The sequence below is a fragment of the Eutrigla gurnardus genome, assembly GCF_963514095.1.
Source record: "Eutrigla gurnardus genome assembly, chromosome: 3".
In the NCBI taxonomy this organism is placed as follows: domain Eukaryota; kingdom Metazoa; phylum Chordata; class Actinopteri; order Perciformes; family Triglidae; genus Eutrigla; species Eutrigla gurnardus.
In genome coordinates, this window is record NC_139917.1 from 21,114,577 (window position 1) to 21,132,448 (window position 17,872).

The following is a 17,872-nucleotide window of genomic DNA, read 5'->3' on the forward strand; positions in this document are numbered from 1 at the left end:
GCCTTCCCTGGTGTAGCAGCTGAAGCTAATGTTAGCTTTGCAGACCAGCTGGATGAGTTCCACAGCTCTGAATCCCGGAGGACCAGATTCAGAGCATTTGTATTAATAAGCTAAAAACAGTGATAATGTTAAAATGATCCGCCTGTTATCATTCATTTGGTTACTAGTAAGCTAGCTGATAGCATTAGCTGTGTGATTAAAAAAAAAAAAAAAAAGTCATCACTCCGTGGGTCTTTTTGAGTAAAAACATACAATCCGCTTTATCCTTTACATCTTAAAAATGATACACAGTGGTACTTACTTCTCTTTAAAAAGAAAATACCACAAAAAAGAAGTGCAAATCAGTGTAATAAAACACCAGAAAGCACAACAAAGCAGCAGTATTAGTTTCATCTTGTTCTATGAACAACTTAGAGAGTTAATGAATATACAGATTTTAAAGTTTTCAACAAAGATTTGAGCTCAATGCTAATCCCAGCATGCTAACATGCTTGCAGTGACAGTAGCCCACAGCTGAGGCTCATGGGAATGTGATTCGTTTGTATTTGGTTGTAAACCACGTATTGGGAAAGGGGAAAAGTCATGGAGGACCATGAATGTCTGTATCTAAATGCATAGCAATCCATCCAAAAGTCCCAATCGTGGATAAATCTCAGTCTGGACCAAACAGACGTACCAACCATCCAGCCAACAGCCCAACATTACAATCCCTACGACCACATCTCAAGCTTGGCTAAAAATGAACATTGCAGCTTTTCTGTATTTTTTATTGGTTCACCATTGTTGCATTATTCTGATTTCTGCATTTGATAAAATCAGCTTTAGGCAAAAAGAGATGCCATGGCTATGCTTTTCCTGCAGCAAATGCCACGTTTTCTTAAGTAGTTTCCAACCTTATCAACCAATGGGATTTGATTGCCACGTACTATCATGGCAATAGGTATTGGGAATGAAATCAAAATGACAGAGCTGGGTTGGACAAGGGCCACAAACATGATTCGCAAATATTTGGGCATGGTCTGTCTTGGTTTTGGTCTTAGTCATTGCCAGACCAGAAGTTAGTCTGGACCCTCTCTTTTCATTTCCGGGGCGTTTTTTCAACGGACGTGGACCAAAAATCCCTCTGGACCTACAGCCAAGAGCAACGAAACATGTGACGCCACCACGGTTACGATTGGCCCGTCGGATCTCAATTTGCCGGAACTCTGTCCAAAGCAGAGGGGGGGACCAGACGCATCTGCCAGAGCAAATAAAACATGAGCTTGCAGATTCATTTGGTTCCCAGTCAACCTTGGTCTGACTTATCACTGAAACTTCCTCTTCTACTCCCACAAAGCATGACTACTACTTTGCATCACATCGTCTAGCTAGTTCTACAAGCACAGTTTGATAAGAGAGACTCAGCTGTGTGGTTTTTCTGTGTGCATATGTGTGTGTGTGGCTGTTAATGGCGCTCTAGTGCTTCTGCCCAGCCTGGACGGCTTCGCGCTTCAAGAATGAATGGAATGTTGTTTTACACAAACACACACGAACACACACACACGCACGCACAGCACTTAATTACGTGCTTTCACCTGTTTTTACTCCGTCTTCTGAGATTCTTCTCCTCATGCTGCCTTAATGCTGGCATATTTTCCTTTTTCTAAGCTGATTTTCCATCCATTTCGATCGTCAGCGCTGACAATATGAGAGAGGGTGGTAGTTAATGTTTGCAGAGTTTTGGAGCGGAGGAGCGTTCAAGTGTAGTGACTCTGAAACAGCCATGGTTAAGTTAAAATACGGGCTCCCCACCAGGAGAAAAAGCTCCAGCCTGAGCTCTCTCACTGATGTATGAGGATAGAATGCTTGTGCTACAACATGCAAACGTATAATAGTGCTGCCAACGGCTTTTAACACTTAGTAGGCATATTCCTGTTAAAGAAATGGCTTGTTTTTCGAGAGGCTGAAGTAATTATTAAGGCTGTTTTCAATGGATCTGCCTTGGCGTTGTGCGCTTAAACAAAAGCACAAAAGATCATTTGTTGTTCTCTCTTGAAAACAAGGGAGAGACATATTCCTTTTCTCTTCTCACTGTCATGCCGGTTTGTCTGCTCACGACTTCAAGTGTGGGAGGCAAAGAATGAGTTTACACAAAAGGCACACACACACACACGAACACGCTCAGGGTTGAGAACCGAGCGCCTGAACAAAGTGTTGAGTGTTTAAAAAAATTAACAGGGCAAACAAGAATGTGTGCGTGTATCTGTTTGGCTGTTTGTCGCTTCTTTTGTGACATCACGAAGCAAACGAAACGCATTCAGACAAATACACAAAGATCCGCAAAAGGGAACAAGATATTGTGTTTAAACTTATATGAGGATTTCCTCCCACACTGACACCACGTATCTCCTATACTCTTCTTTTTTCCCCCCTATGTGTCCTTTTGCTGTTTCCTCTGTGCTCGCTGCATCGACTTTCACAGTGTTTTGACATTCAGACTTCGCTGTTCACCCTGTGATGACCCCCCGACACACGCTTAGTGATACCCGAGGGGAGGGGGATTGGGGCTCTCCCACCCTTCGGGCTCTTCCGGAGACTCCCCTCCCTGGAGTGGCAGGGAGAAAGAGAGAGGGAGAAAGGACCCTGTGTATTCTGCCTGCCTCTCTCTCTCTCTCTCTCTCTCTCTCTCTCTCTCTCAGAGGAGAGGTTGCTGGGCTGTTGCACTAGACCGCCTGTCTCTAAATATTTAATGTACACTGCACTGCCTTCGAGAGTGAGATAAAGAGAGAATCAGGGTGGTTGATATATTGATGAGCCACAGGGAGGGCACAGGATTGAATGGAAGGACGGAGGAGGGAGGTGATATAGAGGAAGGAGGACAGAAGGATGTGAGAGACAACCTTGCTCAAGGGCACACTGATGGTATAGTAAGGGAGTGCAGGGAGTTGCTTGTTTGCTGATGTTTTTTCCCACCCCGTTCCAAGATGTCCCATGCTAAGACAAGAAAGCTTAACTGTGTGTCTGAACCCGAGAGTCAGATTTTCGACCCTTCACGACGAAGGAAATCCACCCGATGTTCCTCAGGATATTTCCGTCCGGACCAAAGTGGCTGATCAACCGACCAACATCACCATCCCTAAAGCCACGTCGCTACCGTGGATCCATTGAAAAGCAGAAGCTACTCTGAGGCCTCAGCAGTCTGAGAGACCCAAATTAAGTTGTTATCCTCCAAGAGTCACAGTCTTTTTTAGTATGAAATTCCCTCATGTTTGCACAGACACCGTTTCCTCGCTGAGCAGCCACAGGGGTATAACACAAAGAGGGAAGTTTGTGCTCCGCAGACTGCAAATTTAGAAGACATTCACTTAATTTGTCTAACTGTTGTAGCCTCATGTAGCATGAACAGATACGCTTCTATTTTAATCAATACAGCTACACAGGCCAATTAATGGCTATATAATGTAATCACACCCCGGAGCGTATTTCCACCCTTCGAGTCTATTTTATTCTGCTTTTTGTGCCAAAACACATGTGACCTACACTCAATACCGTGCCTGAATACATCCTGTTTAGCCTGGAGTTGCGGCAGCAAATGTGTTGACTTGAGTTTCACTTCAGAATACATCTTTTACACAGAACGAGGATATTGATACTGCTGAACGGTTACAGCGACAAATGCTGGAACCCTTGATGTGATTGATAATGATATGAGAAAGTCTCAGTATGAACATTTGAGCATTATGGCTGATTGAAACGTTTGCATAACAGGAAATAGTGCACTTGGCAAGCTAGAGAGCCAACTTAGTCATTGTGCGAAAATGACTTGACTTTTGAGATGACAGTATTATTGACCTATGTGTAACCTTAGTGCCTTGCCTGGCATGTTGGTTCTGAGGTAACTATCCAGTAATAAAAGGCAGCTCAGAAATAGAAAAAAATCTGCCACACAACTCAACATGGAGGGAAGAGCATGTTACTCCTTTATTAGTCTTTTTCTATGAGCACAAATATAGTGTCGTTAAACATGATATTAAACTTACACATTTGCCATAATGTCTTATTCTAATGTGATAATGAATGATTTGACGAACATAAATCATACAACCATATGAATTTTGCACTGACACTGGAATAACTTTGCTCGTGACTCTGACTTTGACCTCAAGAGCGAGGTAGCTGTCGAAATTGAAGATGAAACGTACAATCCATCCCCCAGACTCGACTATTCTTTGTCTGTATGTGCCATTATGGCGAGCGAGCAGGTCTAATTTTAAGTTTGGTGTCTCGCCTCATGTTACACATGATCTCATGGGAATTGGAGCAAAAAAGATTTTGAGGAGAAAGACAACTGTATCCCTCAGAAATAAATCCTGCTACAATTGTATGAGATTCACTTGACAAGCCCTTTAAAAAAAATAACTCATCTAAGAAAATGTCTCATTAGAACATATGCTGAGTCAATGGACATTTAATGACCACGTGCGTGCATAGACGCTCCACAGTGCATCCGTGACCTGGCATTAGACTCTGTGCTGCAATAACTGCTGCTTTTCATACATAAATGCTATTGTTACCCACACATATGCACACATTACCACAGTGTTTACTCCCAGTGCACAGTGCCGCGACGGTCTGAAACCTCTGGCTGGAAGATGAGAGCTGGTGACGGCACCTGACAGGAGAATCGTATGGTTTTCTGGCTGATTAGCTGTTTCAGAAGAGAAAAGAGGCAAAACAGAAAAGATTAGAAGGACAGTTTGAAGCCTCTGAAAAAGTTTCCTTTTAGAAATAAGGGTTAGATATATAATAAGATTGTTTTTGTTACTGTTACTGTTAGTTATTGTACAGAAAAAGAGGGCAACGAGAAAACATGAGTGTGAGAAAAGTAAGAGAGCTAATAGGGGTGGACTCTACTGTAAACAATATAACCACACACACACACACACACACACACACACACACACAAACAGACACACACGTGTACACACATGTGCGTGTCGATGATCACAAAGGATGCTGGGTAATTATGCTAATGACGCCATAATGAGATGCATACGCCCTCTCTCATTAAGGAACGACATCTTCTTTCCTTTCAAAATATGTTAATTTCTTAAGTGCCGTGCACACACTACTGGGACACACACAGAGGCACGCACACATACACACAAAATTATGACTAACACATGTTAAGTCTGTATACAAACACAAACACACACACACACCTGCATACAAACACACGCACACAGTTATAAACATCAGGCAGAATCTGCATATAAGACTGATATACTGATGGACCTGTACAAACCATTGGGTTAACATGGCTGCCATAAACAATACTGTGACGCCACACACACACACACACACACACACACACACACACACACACACACACACACACACACACACACACACACACACACACACACACACACACACACTCACACACACACACTATAGACACTCACAGATCTATCACACCTGCCCGAGTACATACACTGTATGCAACGTATCCTTTGTGCGTTTGTCACGTAAAATAACTATGAGTTGTGTTAGTTACGTAACTTCCGTAGATAGCATTAGTTCAGTTCTTAAGATATGAAACAAAAGTGAGGCTCAACGAGTCTATGTTGACTTTTGGAGACACACGGGACACAGACAGCTGTCTTCTGGGTGACAGTCCTGTGTTAGTTTGATCCCTCAATCCACCCCGACCTCCTCCGACTTTGTCGCTCTTTATACCACGTAGCCTGACTTCCTGGCTCATGATTACATGGGTTTTACTTACCATAAACATACCTAGGAACAATGAATGAGAACAACCTGCTGCACAAGTCCAACACACAGGCGGAGCACACCATCACAATTGGATGATAAAATGAAATGACCATTCTTTGATCATACCAAGCCTGTTTTAACACAATCATTCATGTCAGCATCACAGCAACTTAGATTTAACACACACACACACACACAGGTTACACACTGACACACATGATGTGACACACTTCTAAACTTAGATCATAACATGTGTTCATGACTTCATGAGCACATTTCTGACTTCATGACACCATCGAGACGCTCCTTGTCCAAACAGCTCAGCTGCATGAGAACCACAACTGGCTGATGTCAATAACTCAGACACACACACACACACACACACACACACACACACACACACACACACTGAATCATATCCCTTAATTAATGTTATTTGGCCTTTTCTTGCCATGTCATGGTGACGCAAGGCAAAAAGAACAATAAATATGACTGTTTTGTCGATGCAAAAACAGAAAAACAAGGAGGACACAACTCCGTAACTCTGAAGCCGAAATTAATCATTTATCAAGATTTTTTGTTGAAAGAAAATTATTCATAGTGTGGTAGCTCATATTTAACAACACAATACCAAACTAACTGGTGTTCTGCAAAATGTAAAGGAAGGTCGTCACCAAGAGGAGATCTTTGTGCCATTGACTTTAATGGGAGTGTTGCTAGCATGCAGCAAAGGCAGGTAATTCCTTTAGCCCGGTAAAAACATTTAAATATTTTTTATATCTATTTAATTTATAATATCAATGGATCAAATAGCTTTCCGAAGGGATCACCCTGCTCAGCAGTTCACTCCAGATCTGTGGAGCGTCATTCTCACGGCTCTCATCAGCTTGTTTATCAGCTGCAGCGGTCAGGTGTGTACAGCGGGAAAGACTACAGTGCACACAATGCCTGCAGCAGTTTGACAAAGTGTGCAACTAGCTAGTGAGCAGAGTGAAGCATTTAGCAGCTAAAGTGTCAGATAGTTCCTTGATGGAGACCAAACAAAGAGCTAAAAGACAATGATAATTGAACGTACGTTAGTTTTAACGCTACACATGAATGCCTATGTTGGTCTGTGTTTGCTCACAAGTTCACCATATCAAGCTAAAAAGTGATGATATCAATGTTGCATTCACAGCTTGTTTTCATTGCCCCCAAGTGGACAAACATATCAATAAATTAAGGTTTAAAGCCTTGGTGAAAATAATTTGGATAGCGTTGTTCAGTATGACTTAGGTTGTATGAGCATCTGAAAAATTCTCTGTGGTTGGATTTGTTTGTTTGTAGAGACGAAGGAAATGTCACTTGTTTAAGGATTCTCTTGGAGTGTCTTTCTGTGCAGATTATAGGTGTGCATGTGCATTTGCATAAAAGACAAGGTACTTCTACATAGGATTATAGACAGAGCCGTATTGGCTCAGACATGCCAGGAGCTAAACTGTTATTTGAAGTCAGTCGACACCATGCAGCTAATGGTGGTGGGTGGATTAATCCACCGGCCCCTGACATACACGGGGCTCTAAATGCTTCTGTTGTCTCGTGTGTTTTGTAAACCTCTGTCCTTTTAAAAAGCCCCTGTTTCAATTACTTTTAGAAATGTGATAGACATGTTTTTTAGCTCATCAAATGCATCTTATTAAGTTCACCCACTGGTTTCTGAGGGAGGTCAATGAGCCAAAGTTTTATTAAAAATAGGTTTAGACCAAAAGAGTGTGTGCTGTATTGTATGTGTCTCACTACACTCTTAGTTACAATAAAACCTAAAGTTTTGTGCCGTGTGCGTATACAGAAAATGTTTATTCTCTCACATCTTACTCTGCGTTCACTCATACAGATATAAAGTAGAAGCCAGTCTCCGGCCACACTTTGTTTCCTGAGGTCACAGAAGCTATGTTTGTGGACTTTTTCCCCTCTTTATTTTGAAATGTTTACCTTGCTGCAGTGTTAAAACTGTTTTTAATACAACAATGGCTGACTGATAGACTGATCGACTGCGCTGGAAGCGATTTCTCTGGTGGTGTGGAGTGGTAAACAACTTTGCGTGCATTAAAAAGGACCGTGATTGGCTCCCACCTGGCTGTCACTTGCATTTTGTCGGAGGACATTTTTTTCCTGCAGCTTTTGCAATCATCGTGAAAGATGAAATAGTCAGAAGTTGGCTGAAAGTCTGAATATTCTGGCTGCTGTAGCATGCATTTACACAGTTTTTCCTTCTGTCCTTTGCAAGTCTCCCAACTCCATGGAAGTGCTATACTAAATAGCTGGAGCCCTTTAATTAACTCTTGATGCAATGCAATACCACTTACAAACACTGGCAACCGACAATTTCACATATGGCATTTCAAAATAACATAAACATGTTGCAGGTGCATTGGTGAACAAACGAGTATTATTACAAGGGAGCAGTCTCAAAAAGATAACATCTGTGGTTGAAAGATATTGTTAAATACAAGGGATATGATCATAGATGGTGTGTATACCCATGACTGGTAGACCAGTGAATAAAGCCTCTGCAGCAGTGTTAAGATAAGTTAAAATGATGTCTATGTCCTATTTTTTATTTTTTTTTATCCCATGTAACAATACAACTTTAAGTTTGCTGTTTCATTAACACGATGGCGTGTCAGTGTGTTAGTAGTGGAGCAGGTGAGGCCGATGCCTGCAGTCTCTACTGCTGGTGAATCTACAGCTCTGTTCTCTCCTGTGGTTTCTGGCAGAGTCAAAAGAAATGGCAGTTAAGAGTGCAGGCGACTACTCTACTCACTCGCTCAAGTATTCTAGCAGGGGTGTGTGTGTGTGTGTGTGTGTGTGTGTGTGTGTGCTCCCCCCGCAGAATATGTGTGAGTGGGATGAGATTGAGGTAGGAAGAATAGAGTGAGGGAGAAGGGGAGGGAGGGGAGGTTAAGGGGGGGAAACATGTAGGGGAAGATCATAAACTAACACTGAAGCCTTCAATGGCTGCCTGTAAGAACCGGAGTGGACTCTACTGGAACAGGATGGATGGATGGATGGAAGGATGGATGGAAGGATGGATGGATGGAAGGATAGATGGATAGATAGATAGATAGATAGATAGATAGATAGATAGATAGATAGATAGATAGATAGATAGATAGGAGAGAGAGAGAGAGAGAGAGAGAGAGAGAGAGAGAGAGAGAGGATGAGTCAAACTTGATCCTCATTCAAATGCCTTGTTTGCCTGCAAGCTGCTGAATATTTTAGATCAATTCAATTAGTCAATGGATAAAGCTACAATGCAACACACACACACACACACACACACACACACACACACACACACACACACACACACACACACACACACACACACACACACACACACACACACACACACACACACACATATTAAGCATCACTCTCTCTATAGAGGTGTGCTCAATAGTCTATGATATATAGTGTTATTGAGTGTGCTTGTGCCACTTTACTTTTTATTTTTTCAGATTCTCCCGTGTCTTTTCATCCTATACTCAATAAGACATTCCCAGCTTGACAAGTTAAAGTTTCCTCTGACTGACAGAGAAAAGTGTTATTACTCCTTTGCTTCCCTCTTCACTCCTAATAAGAAACAGAACAGAAAGGAATGAAAATACTGACAGTCACATCGTTATCCATCCTATTAAAGAGGGTAACAACTGTTTCACAAACACAAGTAAATGAATGGAGGAATATAAAAAAATGTATGATTTTCTTGTTCCACTCACAATGGGAGTCCAAACATCTATACCTCTTCATCCATCTTAACTTTACAATTAAAAATATCAAAATCAACCTTATTATTGCCTTTCCAACCATGTTGCTTATGTGCATCTCACCAGAATAAGCAGAACTTTAAATTCACTTCAAAACACAGATCTAAAGTTTCACACAGAGCTACGTTGTGTGTCTGTTCTACTCCTCTTTCTACCGTCTTTAGCAGTGACAGAAAAGATGTTTCAAAACATTACTAATTGAATCAGTAGACGAACAAAGACATTCATTAACCATTCTTTACGGACCCTTGAGGGAAACGTACTTTTCACTCCTACCACACTCTACATACTACTCCAAGGTTTTGCATGGAGTGCATCACACTGAGAGAATCTGGATGAAAAATCTGCATATTCAAAGATGCCATTGTGCATACTAAATTTGTTTGATTTTTGACAACTTTAAAAAAAAAAAAACAGTTTGGGTTTGGGCCTCAGCTTGAGTCTTTGTTTGATCGCACATCTTAAGATGTTGAGCTTCATTTTATCAAACTGCCAAAAAAAAAAAAAAACGTATTAGTCCCATCGATTTTGGCCTTTTGTCATCAAAAGTTAATGCAGTCCATTTTACTCCAGTCTACAAAAACTAACTTGAAACAAACATTAAAAAAACACATAAATAAAACAATAATAATGTAACCAAGGTTTATGGTTTCATCATCATCAACTAGTGGTTTAAATTTACACAAAGTGCATGTGAGTGCGTGTATGGGTGGGATATATAAAATACACGATCACTGGATTGTAGAAACCTCAATGAAACTATTGTTTTTCAACAAGGCTGAATTTAGCTTCTACACTGCAATGGGCGTGCGTGCACACACACACACACACACACACACACACACACACACACACACACACTGAGGGGACACTGTAGGGAGATACAAACATGCTGATGTGCTCAGTACCAGTTTAGCTGGGAGATGGACAGATGGAAGAGTGCTCTTTTTACAGCCTCTTCTCCCTGTGTGCGTGTGTGTGTGTGTGTGTGTGTGTGTGTGTGTGTGTGTGTGTGTGTGTGTGTGTGCCCCATGCCTAGCATAACACTGGCAGAGTGTTGGTGCCAAGCCAAAGTAGGCATCTGGTCTGTGGACTATCACAGGGGAGAGAGAACAGTAACACCAATATAAACCTTCTCTCTCTCTCTCTCTCTCTCTCTCTCTCTCTCTCTCTCTCTCTCTCTCTCTCTCTCTCTCTCTCTCTCTCTCTCATGCAGCTAATCCTACTATAGATCTTGTTCTGGTTCTTGGATGTCGCTGCTTAACAATAATTAACTACACACACACAAAGAAATGAACCAACACACTTGTTGCTATGTTGCAGATTTCGACAGCAAACAGAATTGAAGAGAATTCAATATCCAAATACACACACACACACACACACACACACACACACACACACACACACACACACACACACACACACACACACACACACAGACACACACGCAGACAAATACACGTAGGGGTCAGAATAAAGGTCACACACACCAGGTCATCAGAAGCAAGCTGTGGTGTGTATTTCAGTGGACTGTGTCGGGGGCAAACTGTCTCCGGGGCTCAGAGTGTCGCACTAACCTAACACTCTAACCATTACACACAAACACACACTACAGTACTAAATACACACATCTCTTTCACTCAAAGCGTCTAAACGGTGAAACATCATCCTCCACCAGCCTGCAAACCTTCAACCTTTGTTCGCTATTCGCCTTCGAGTGTAATCCAGTGTTTTGGGAGGAAGCGTAGCTTTCGTGTCACCAGGCCAAGTTTACTTGGCAGTGTCATTTTTTATACTGCCTGAGTGATAAAGCTGATCTGTGATCAGCAGCAGGGCTCAGGGAGAGCCGGCCAGGCTACAGAATGAAGGTGTGGTTCCAATAAATGGTTAGTTCCAATAAATGTAACAATTTCAACAACTTGCCTGCTTGAGTGTCCTTCTCTTTTTTTGCGTTGTTATGTTATATAACATTGTATTTTCAGTCTTTCACACTATTATTAGCAAGAAATGTTCTGGCATCACCATTCATCACTACTATTAAGTAAATGGCCTTTTGATAAAATGGTTAGAAGGCAGCAAAAGTCAAACCATTAAAATCCTCTCTTTCCACAAATAATTGTAGAAATAATGCTGTCGTGAGTTTTTGTAATTAGACCAACTCAACTCGTGATCTACTTAATAGTTGTTCCCAGACCTTTCAAGCTCTGGAAAAAAGCTAATAAGTGGAGCTTGACTGAACTTTTACATTGTGTTGCAGGACCTATTTTAGCTCTTATGGTACAACTATGGGATTTTTTTTTGTTCGTATTTTTGCCAACACATTCTGCATAATGTAGTGGATATATCTGATCTAAATGCCTCTAAGATTGGTCATGGGATTACTACATTTTTTGTTTGTCTAAAATCCTATAAAATATTCGTATAACAGTTTAACATGAACATAAAGCTCAAGACCATGAAAGCCTTAGGTCTTCCTTATTGCCGTGTGTAAACTACACTGTGGCTGCAGGCTGCTCTAAGATGGAGCATGAAGGACCGTCTGTTCCTTGTCACTGATCTGCAGTGTTCAACATTAACCAGCAGAGTGCAGGCTGCTCCCACACATCTGATGAAACTGGTCTCCTGTTCATGTCCCCTCCTGTCATTTTAGGTCAACGCATGTGTGAGGCCTCATCTAATGAGGTGAAAATTCACAAATGATCATAGCAAATAGCTCATTTATACTGCCATGCGTGTTACAGCACAGCAGATTAGCGATGGGAGAAGAACAGCAGACACAAAAGCTAGAACATCTGATTGTATTGACATGCTCTCTTTAACAGCACACACTCTTACTTTTCTGGTTAATGTGTGACCACATCTGTGTGTGTGTGTGTGTGTGTGTGTGTGTGTGTGTGTGTGTGTGTGTGTGTGTGTGTGTGTGTGTGTGTGTGGTCTTTATGGTCCCCTTTCACGTGAACATGCTGGGACTTAAACTTTCACCCCTGATAGCTTCCCTGCCTCCATGTTTTTGTCCAGCGGTCACCATGGCGACCCACTCCCGAGCCAACCCAGTAACCTGAACCACCAGTCAGGTAGGGCAGATAAGCGTGACGATGTGAATGATTCAGGCGGCAGGTGTGTGGAGGCAGGGCCTAAAGACAGGAAGAGTGAGTGAGAAGAGACGAGAGCCGAGTTTAAACAGAGAGAGAAAGCTCCGACACCTAATGAATGAGTGTGTGAGTTAAAAGCAAAGAGGAAACCATGCTGGAGGAAGAAAAGGACACTCACGGCATTGAAGCCCAGGAGGAGGAGGATGACGGGACGTTCATTGACATCTCTCTGGCAGATGACACAGGTAAAGCCTCAAGGGACTCTTCAGCAATTGTCGTTTTTTTTTTTCGTTTTTCATTTTACAAGCACAAAACAAACAACAGTACAGCTCCTGATTATCTGCAGCTGAGAAACCAAACCATGATGCAAACTCTTTAACATGTTAGATGAGATAGTTCTTTCTACATTTCTTCTTCTTAAATTGTTTGAAATGTGCAATTCTATGTAATATGTTTTCTCTGAAGAAATTGCCACAGACACCATTACTTTATCGAAGATATGCTGTAAATACAGAGCACTCTTCTCTTGTCTAAACTGTCAAAAATATATGTGCATTTAGTCAAACGTGTCAGTTTGCTATTAATGTATTGTTGTGAATGACAAAGCACATGACAGGTAGTTAAGACAGTTGTGAAAAGCATGTGACTGAACGAATGTGGCCAGCTTGTAAAACCAGAGTGGTTGTTGTTGTGTTGTGCTGAGGTGTGGCTCCCCCCAAACGGCAAGCCTTTCTTTTTGGTAATCACTGCATATCTAATAGGCAGAGTCATTTTTCTTAAAGTAAATTTGATTAAACTTGGTGCAAAATACTTTACACTCTTTTGCACACATTCTTCCACGTGCTCAACTTCAGTGCTGCCCTTGCTGATTTGAATTCAGTAGTTCAGTAGTTCATTACAAGCGACTCCTTTCACACTCATATCGTGTTCACCTCATATGTAAAAAAAATATTGATCAGTTTAAAGCGAGACTACGTAACTTTGAAAAGAAGAAAACAATATTCCTCTAACAAACTAAAAGTGAATTTGTAAACATTAAAACATCCTAATCTTGATCAGTTTCATAGACTCACACTCATTTTGCCTCTACAGCCTTACATGTGCTGGTATGACCACAAGCTTATCTTAGTTAAGGTGAACTAACTTGAGATTGACAGCCTTACTGCTGTAAAAGTGTCAATGTTGAGTTAGTTCCTGAGCTAATGATTCCTGAGCTAATGATTCCAGTCCTCCTGTACAACTGTTACATTAGCCTAAATATATATATTTATTATAGTTATAGTGCTGTAAACAGCTCCATTCATACAGACAGATGGAAAGCAAGACCTCCCCATCCGTCGGTGTGGTCGCGCATTCACAGTGACGTCACTACCACCCTCCTCCTCCACCTCGTCATCATCACCACCGATCCTATCTAGTCTGTTTACAGGGTCACCCCGCTAAACAGAGAACTCATTTCTTGCTGTAGGTGAGTTTTAACGCCGACGTGTGCGAACGTGGGTTGTTTAGCGTAACATGTTTGCGGTAGCTAAATCACAGGTAGCATTTCTGTTTCTAGCTAAACGCTGCAGCTAGCAGCAGCTAGCTTGTAGTCGTTAACGGCTCCGTGAGCATCACTCCGGCCGATGTCCGATGGCACTTCCTGAAATGTATTGGTCAGCTTCTCAATATCGGACCAACTAGACCGTTTAATGTTTGTGTTGCTTCTGGTGAGACACTAACTTCGCGTGTGGCGGTGAAGTAGCATCCTCCGTTGGTGCCGTTAGCCGTACTGGTAACGTTAGTTAGCTTAGCTAAACAACTTAGCTAGTTAAACTAGACGCGTCCATTATCGGACACGTCCGGCTGTTTTTGCCCACCTACAGCCTCCACAATGACCAACCCGCGGTGTTATACTAGATGTGACAACGTAGTTTGGAGGTTAAGATGCCCACCCGTTTTCTGGCTCCGCTACGGAGGTCTCAATCTGTGTGTGTGTGTGTGTGTGTGTGTGTCCAGCTAAGCTAATGAAGGACCAGCATTTGCCGATTGACATGAACGATGACGCGTCTATGTCGCATTAATGCGTTTATAAGAGTGTTGGAAAGCAACCCAAGCTGCCGGCATGTCGGTGACAGCGGGTCAACAGCGGACAGCATCACCACGTCATTTCACATCCGGTCCTGGGTGCGGTGTGAGCCCAGCGAACGTTACCATCATCACCCTCAGCAGCAGTTCTTCTTCTTCTACCCTCTGTAATCCACCAACAAAACAAAAATAATTAAACAAATAAAAGGAATCAAATTGAACAATTGTTGAACAAATTCGTTTTCTTAAACACAATTTTTGACAATATATTGTCAAATATAATCCACACTTACAATTATTGTGCTTTCCAACAACATGGAGGGGTCGGTTAAGACCAGTATCATCATTCCTTAATGTTGTTAAAACACGCTCCTCTTCCCTATTTCATCCGCCAGACCCTGCACTCCCAAACAAGGGTTTATTATTATTATTTTTTTAAAGATACCTTCATTTACCTCCTTTATTCCAGATTATTTTTATTTGACCTTTACTGACCACTTCATCCAACTCCTCATTCCCATGAAATCCAAAATTTTTTGTCTTGTACCTGAGTATCTTTACCTGGATGTGCGCACACTTGGTTCCTCTTACCACTGTGACTATATTACAACATCCTATCAACAGTAGTACGACTGCTTTATGGAGATCAGTGTTCTTGTTCTTTTACAGTGAACAGTGGATCTGCAGCCCTGTATACTAAACAGGAGAACGAGCTTTTCGCCATGAACTGCGATATAGATGGTGAGTCTACTTACACATATCTTTGTGAAACATGTTATGTCTGACCATGTGCTCGAGTGCATGTAAATCAGCGTCGGTGTCGGTTGCAGGAGACATGGAGAATCAGGTGGAGATGGAGGAGAAGACGAGGTTAATAAATCAAGTTTTGGAACTTCAGCACACGCTGGAAGGTAACACACACATCACATGCACAGCTTTATCGATGTGGTCTTCCTTTCTAATACAAACCACATCAAACACAACCCCAATCACTCTTTTGCTCTCTCTCCTCACCACAAAGCATAATGTCTTTCATGCTCTTTTATGTGCACAGTTTTAAAACACAGACTCTTCTCCCTTTGCTGCTGCTCTTTTCTCTCTGTTGTTACTCAACCCAGCCTTTCTGCTGCCTTGATGAAGTCCTGCTAATGCACTCACTCTGCCTCTCCTGCACTCCCTCCATCTCTATACCACACTCACTACCACTATGCACACTTACTCACGGTATTGTCCAATGGATGGGAACTTGAAAACATTCTCCAATGCTTTGGGACTATTTATGATTTTAGATATTTCTGTTCCTTTATAAAATGCAGGAAGACTTAATTTGCCAGTTGAGCAACGATAATATAATACCACCTGCAATACTGTCATGTTAAGCTTATCTTTAAAAATACTGGTTATCCACTAAATACTGGAACTGAGTTAGACCATGGACATTATATCTGTTCCAGACCTGTCGGCGCGTGTCGATGCAGTCAAGGAGGAGAACCTGAAGTTGAAGTCTGAGAACCAGGTCCTCGGTCAGTACATCGAGAATCTCATGTCTGCCTCCAGCGTCTTTCAGACCACCGACACCAAAAGCAAACGAAAGTGAGGTACCCTCCGGGGGAAAAAAAAAAAAAAAAAAAAAAACCCTGGGAGAGGATACCCACCATTGAGACATGGTGAGGGGTTTGTTTTCTCTGCAGTTCTGGGCATTTTCTGTAATTTACCTGAGTCAAAACGTAACAATTTAACAATCAAAAACTTAACTGACTTTGTTGCATGTCCCGCTGACCAAGAAATAGATCAATTTAATGTTAGCCAGGCAGATATCACCCTTTAATCACCAAGACAAAAACAGAACCAGGCTATGTATTTGAATTGGTTAAGGGTCATTTGTATGTTGAGTTGCTTCTTAAAGCTCTCTGTCAAAGTAGTATCTGTAAAACAATCCTTGTCCCTGCTTTACCTGCTTAGTTCTGTGTTTAAGGACATTACAGATTTTCTGTGGCTTTCCGATAGTGTTCCTGTCTCAGACTGACCTGTAAGTGGGTGGGAAAAAAAACAATTACAAATACTGTTTGACCATGAAGCTAATTTAATTTCTGGTTTATTTGATCATTTCTTTTTTGAGAATTTTCTACGTCAGCTGGATCTGAGTTTTTTTGGGAGGTCTTGGATGTCATCCTCAAATAAAGCATGACCGTATTCCTCCATTTAAAAGCTGGCAAACTGAACAGTATTACTGAGAATGTAAAAATGCATGTGTGACTTCTTTTAGTTTGAAAGTGTAGTGTATATATAATGAACTGTCATTAAATCAATAATCACTAATTTACAGACTGTAAAAGCTACAGAGAATTTTTTTTTATGTTAAGTCCAAGTGTAGATCTTGATTAAAATCAATGATTGTTTTTATTGCAATTAATTCCATTTTCAAATAACGAGTAACGTTCTGTATTTAAAAGTATTTGTAAACCTTTCAGTTGATCATGTCATGAATGGGTGACAAACCCTGCGTTTTTATATTTAGTGTCCATATCCTGTTTGGGGGGGGGGGGGGGGGGGGGACTAAATGGGCCAGATGACACAAGGATGAGGAGGTGAGACAGGAAGAAAGGGAGGCTTTCTCCTTTAACTGCAAGCAGTAAACAGGACTTGAGTGCTATTGATCTATTTAGCCGGGGCTGGAACACACCACCTGCTAGAGGAGGGGTTTGACTGTAACATGTGCTGAGTGTCCAGCAGAGTGGAAGGTGTGTCTTCTGCTGCTTCATAAGGATACAAACAAGACAGACAATGAGGGTGGAAGGAGATGGAAAGTAATGTAATATGAACAAAATAGTATCCCCTTTAAACCGTAGTATCCAGATTAGTCTAAATTAAACATCAAGTAACTGTGGTGCTGTTTGAAAGGGGATGACTGGCTTATTAATTATGGGATGCTTTAAACTGTATATGCTGTAATTTATTGAGGTTATTTTAATATTTTTTAACAATTGTACAGTATTTAATTTCTGTCTGGCATGTTGAGTATGCCATTACACACATCCTGGTACCAACTGACTGTCTTGTGTGGACACCCTGCACCTTTGCTTTTTAACCATTTGTTGTTTTAATAAAAACCCAACCTCACTCACTTTCTCTGGGTCTTTTGTCAGC

General features: G+C 41.6%; 1 protein-coding gene across 3 annotated transcripts; it reads left to right on the forward strand.

The window, feature by feature from the left end:
• Positions 1-12,753: 12,753 nt before the first annotated feature.
• scoca (short coiled-coil protein a) lies at positions 12,754-17,845 on the forward strand. Of its 3 annotated transcripts, none has more exons than XM_084005768.1 (4): positions 12,754-12,903; positions 15,395-15,466; positions 15,556-15,636; positions 16,180-17,845. In XM_084005768.1, exons 1-4 carry the CDS (start codon positions 12,810-12,812, stop codon positions 16,320-16,322), a joined length of 390 nt encoding a protein of 129 aa, XP_083861894.1. In that variant the 5' UTR covers positions 12,754-12,809; the 3' UTR covers positions 16,323-17,845. The 3 variants fall into 3 exon arrangements, with proteins under 3 accessions (XP_083861894.1, XP_083861895.1, XP_083861896.1); XM_084005769.1 differs by lacking the exon at positions 12,754-12,903 and adding an exon at positions 14,041-14,126; XM_084005770.1 differs by lacking the exon at positions 12,754-12,903 and adding an exon at positions 14,100-14,122.
• Positions 17,846-17,872: the final 27 nt, after the last annotated feature.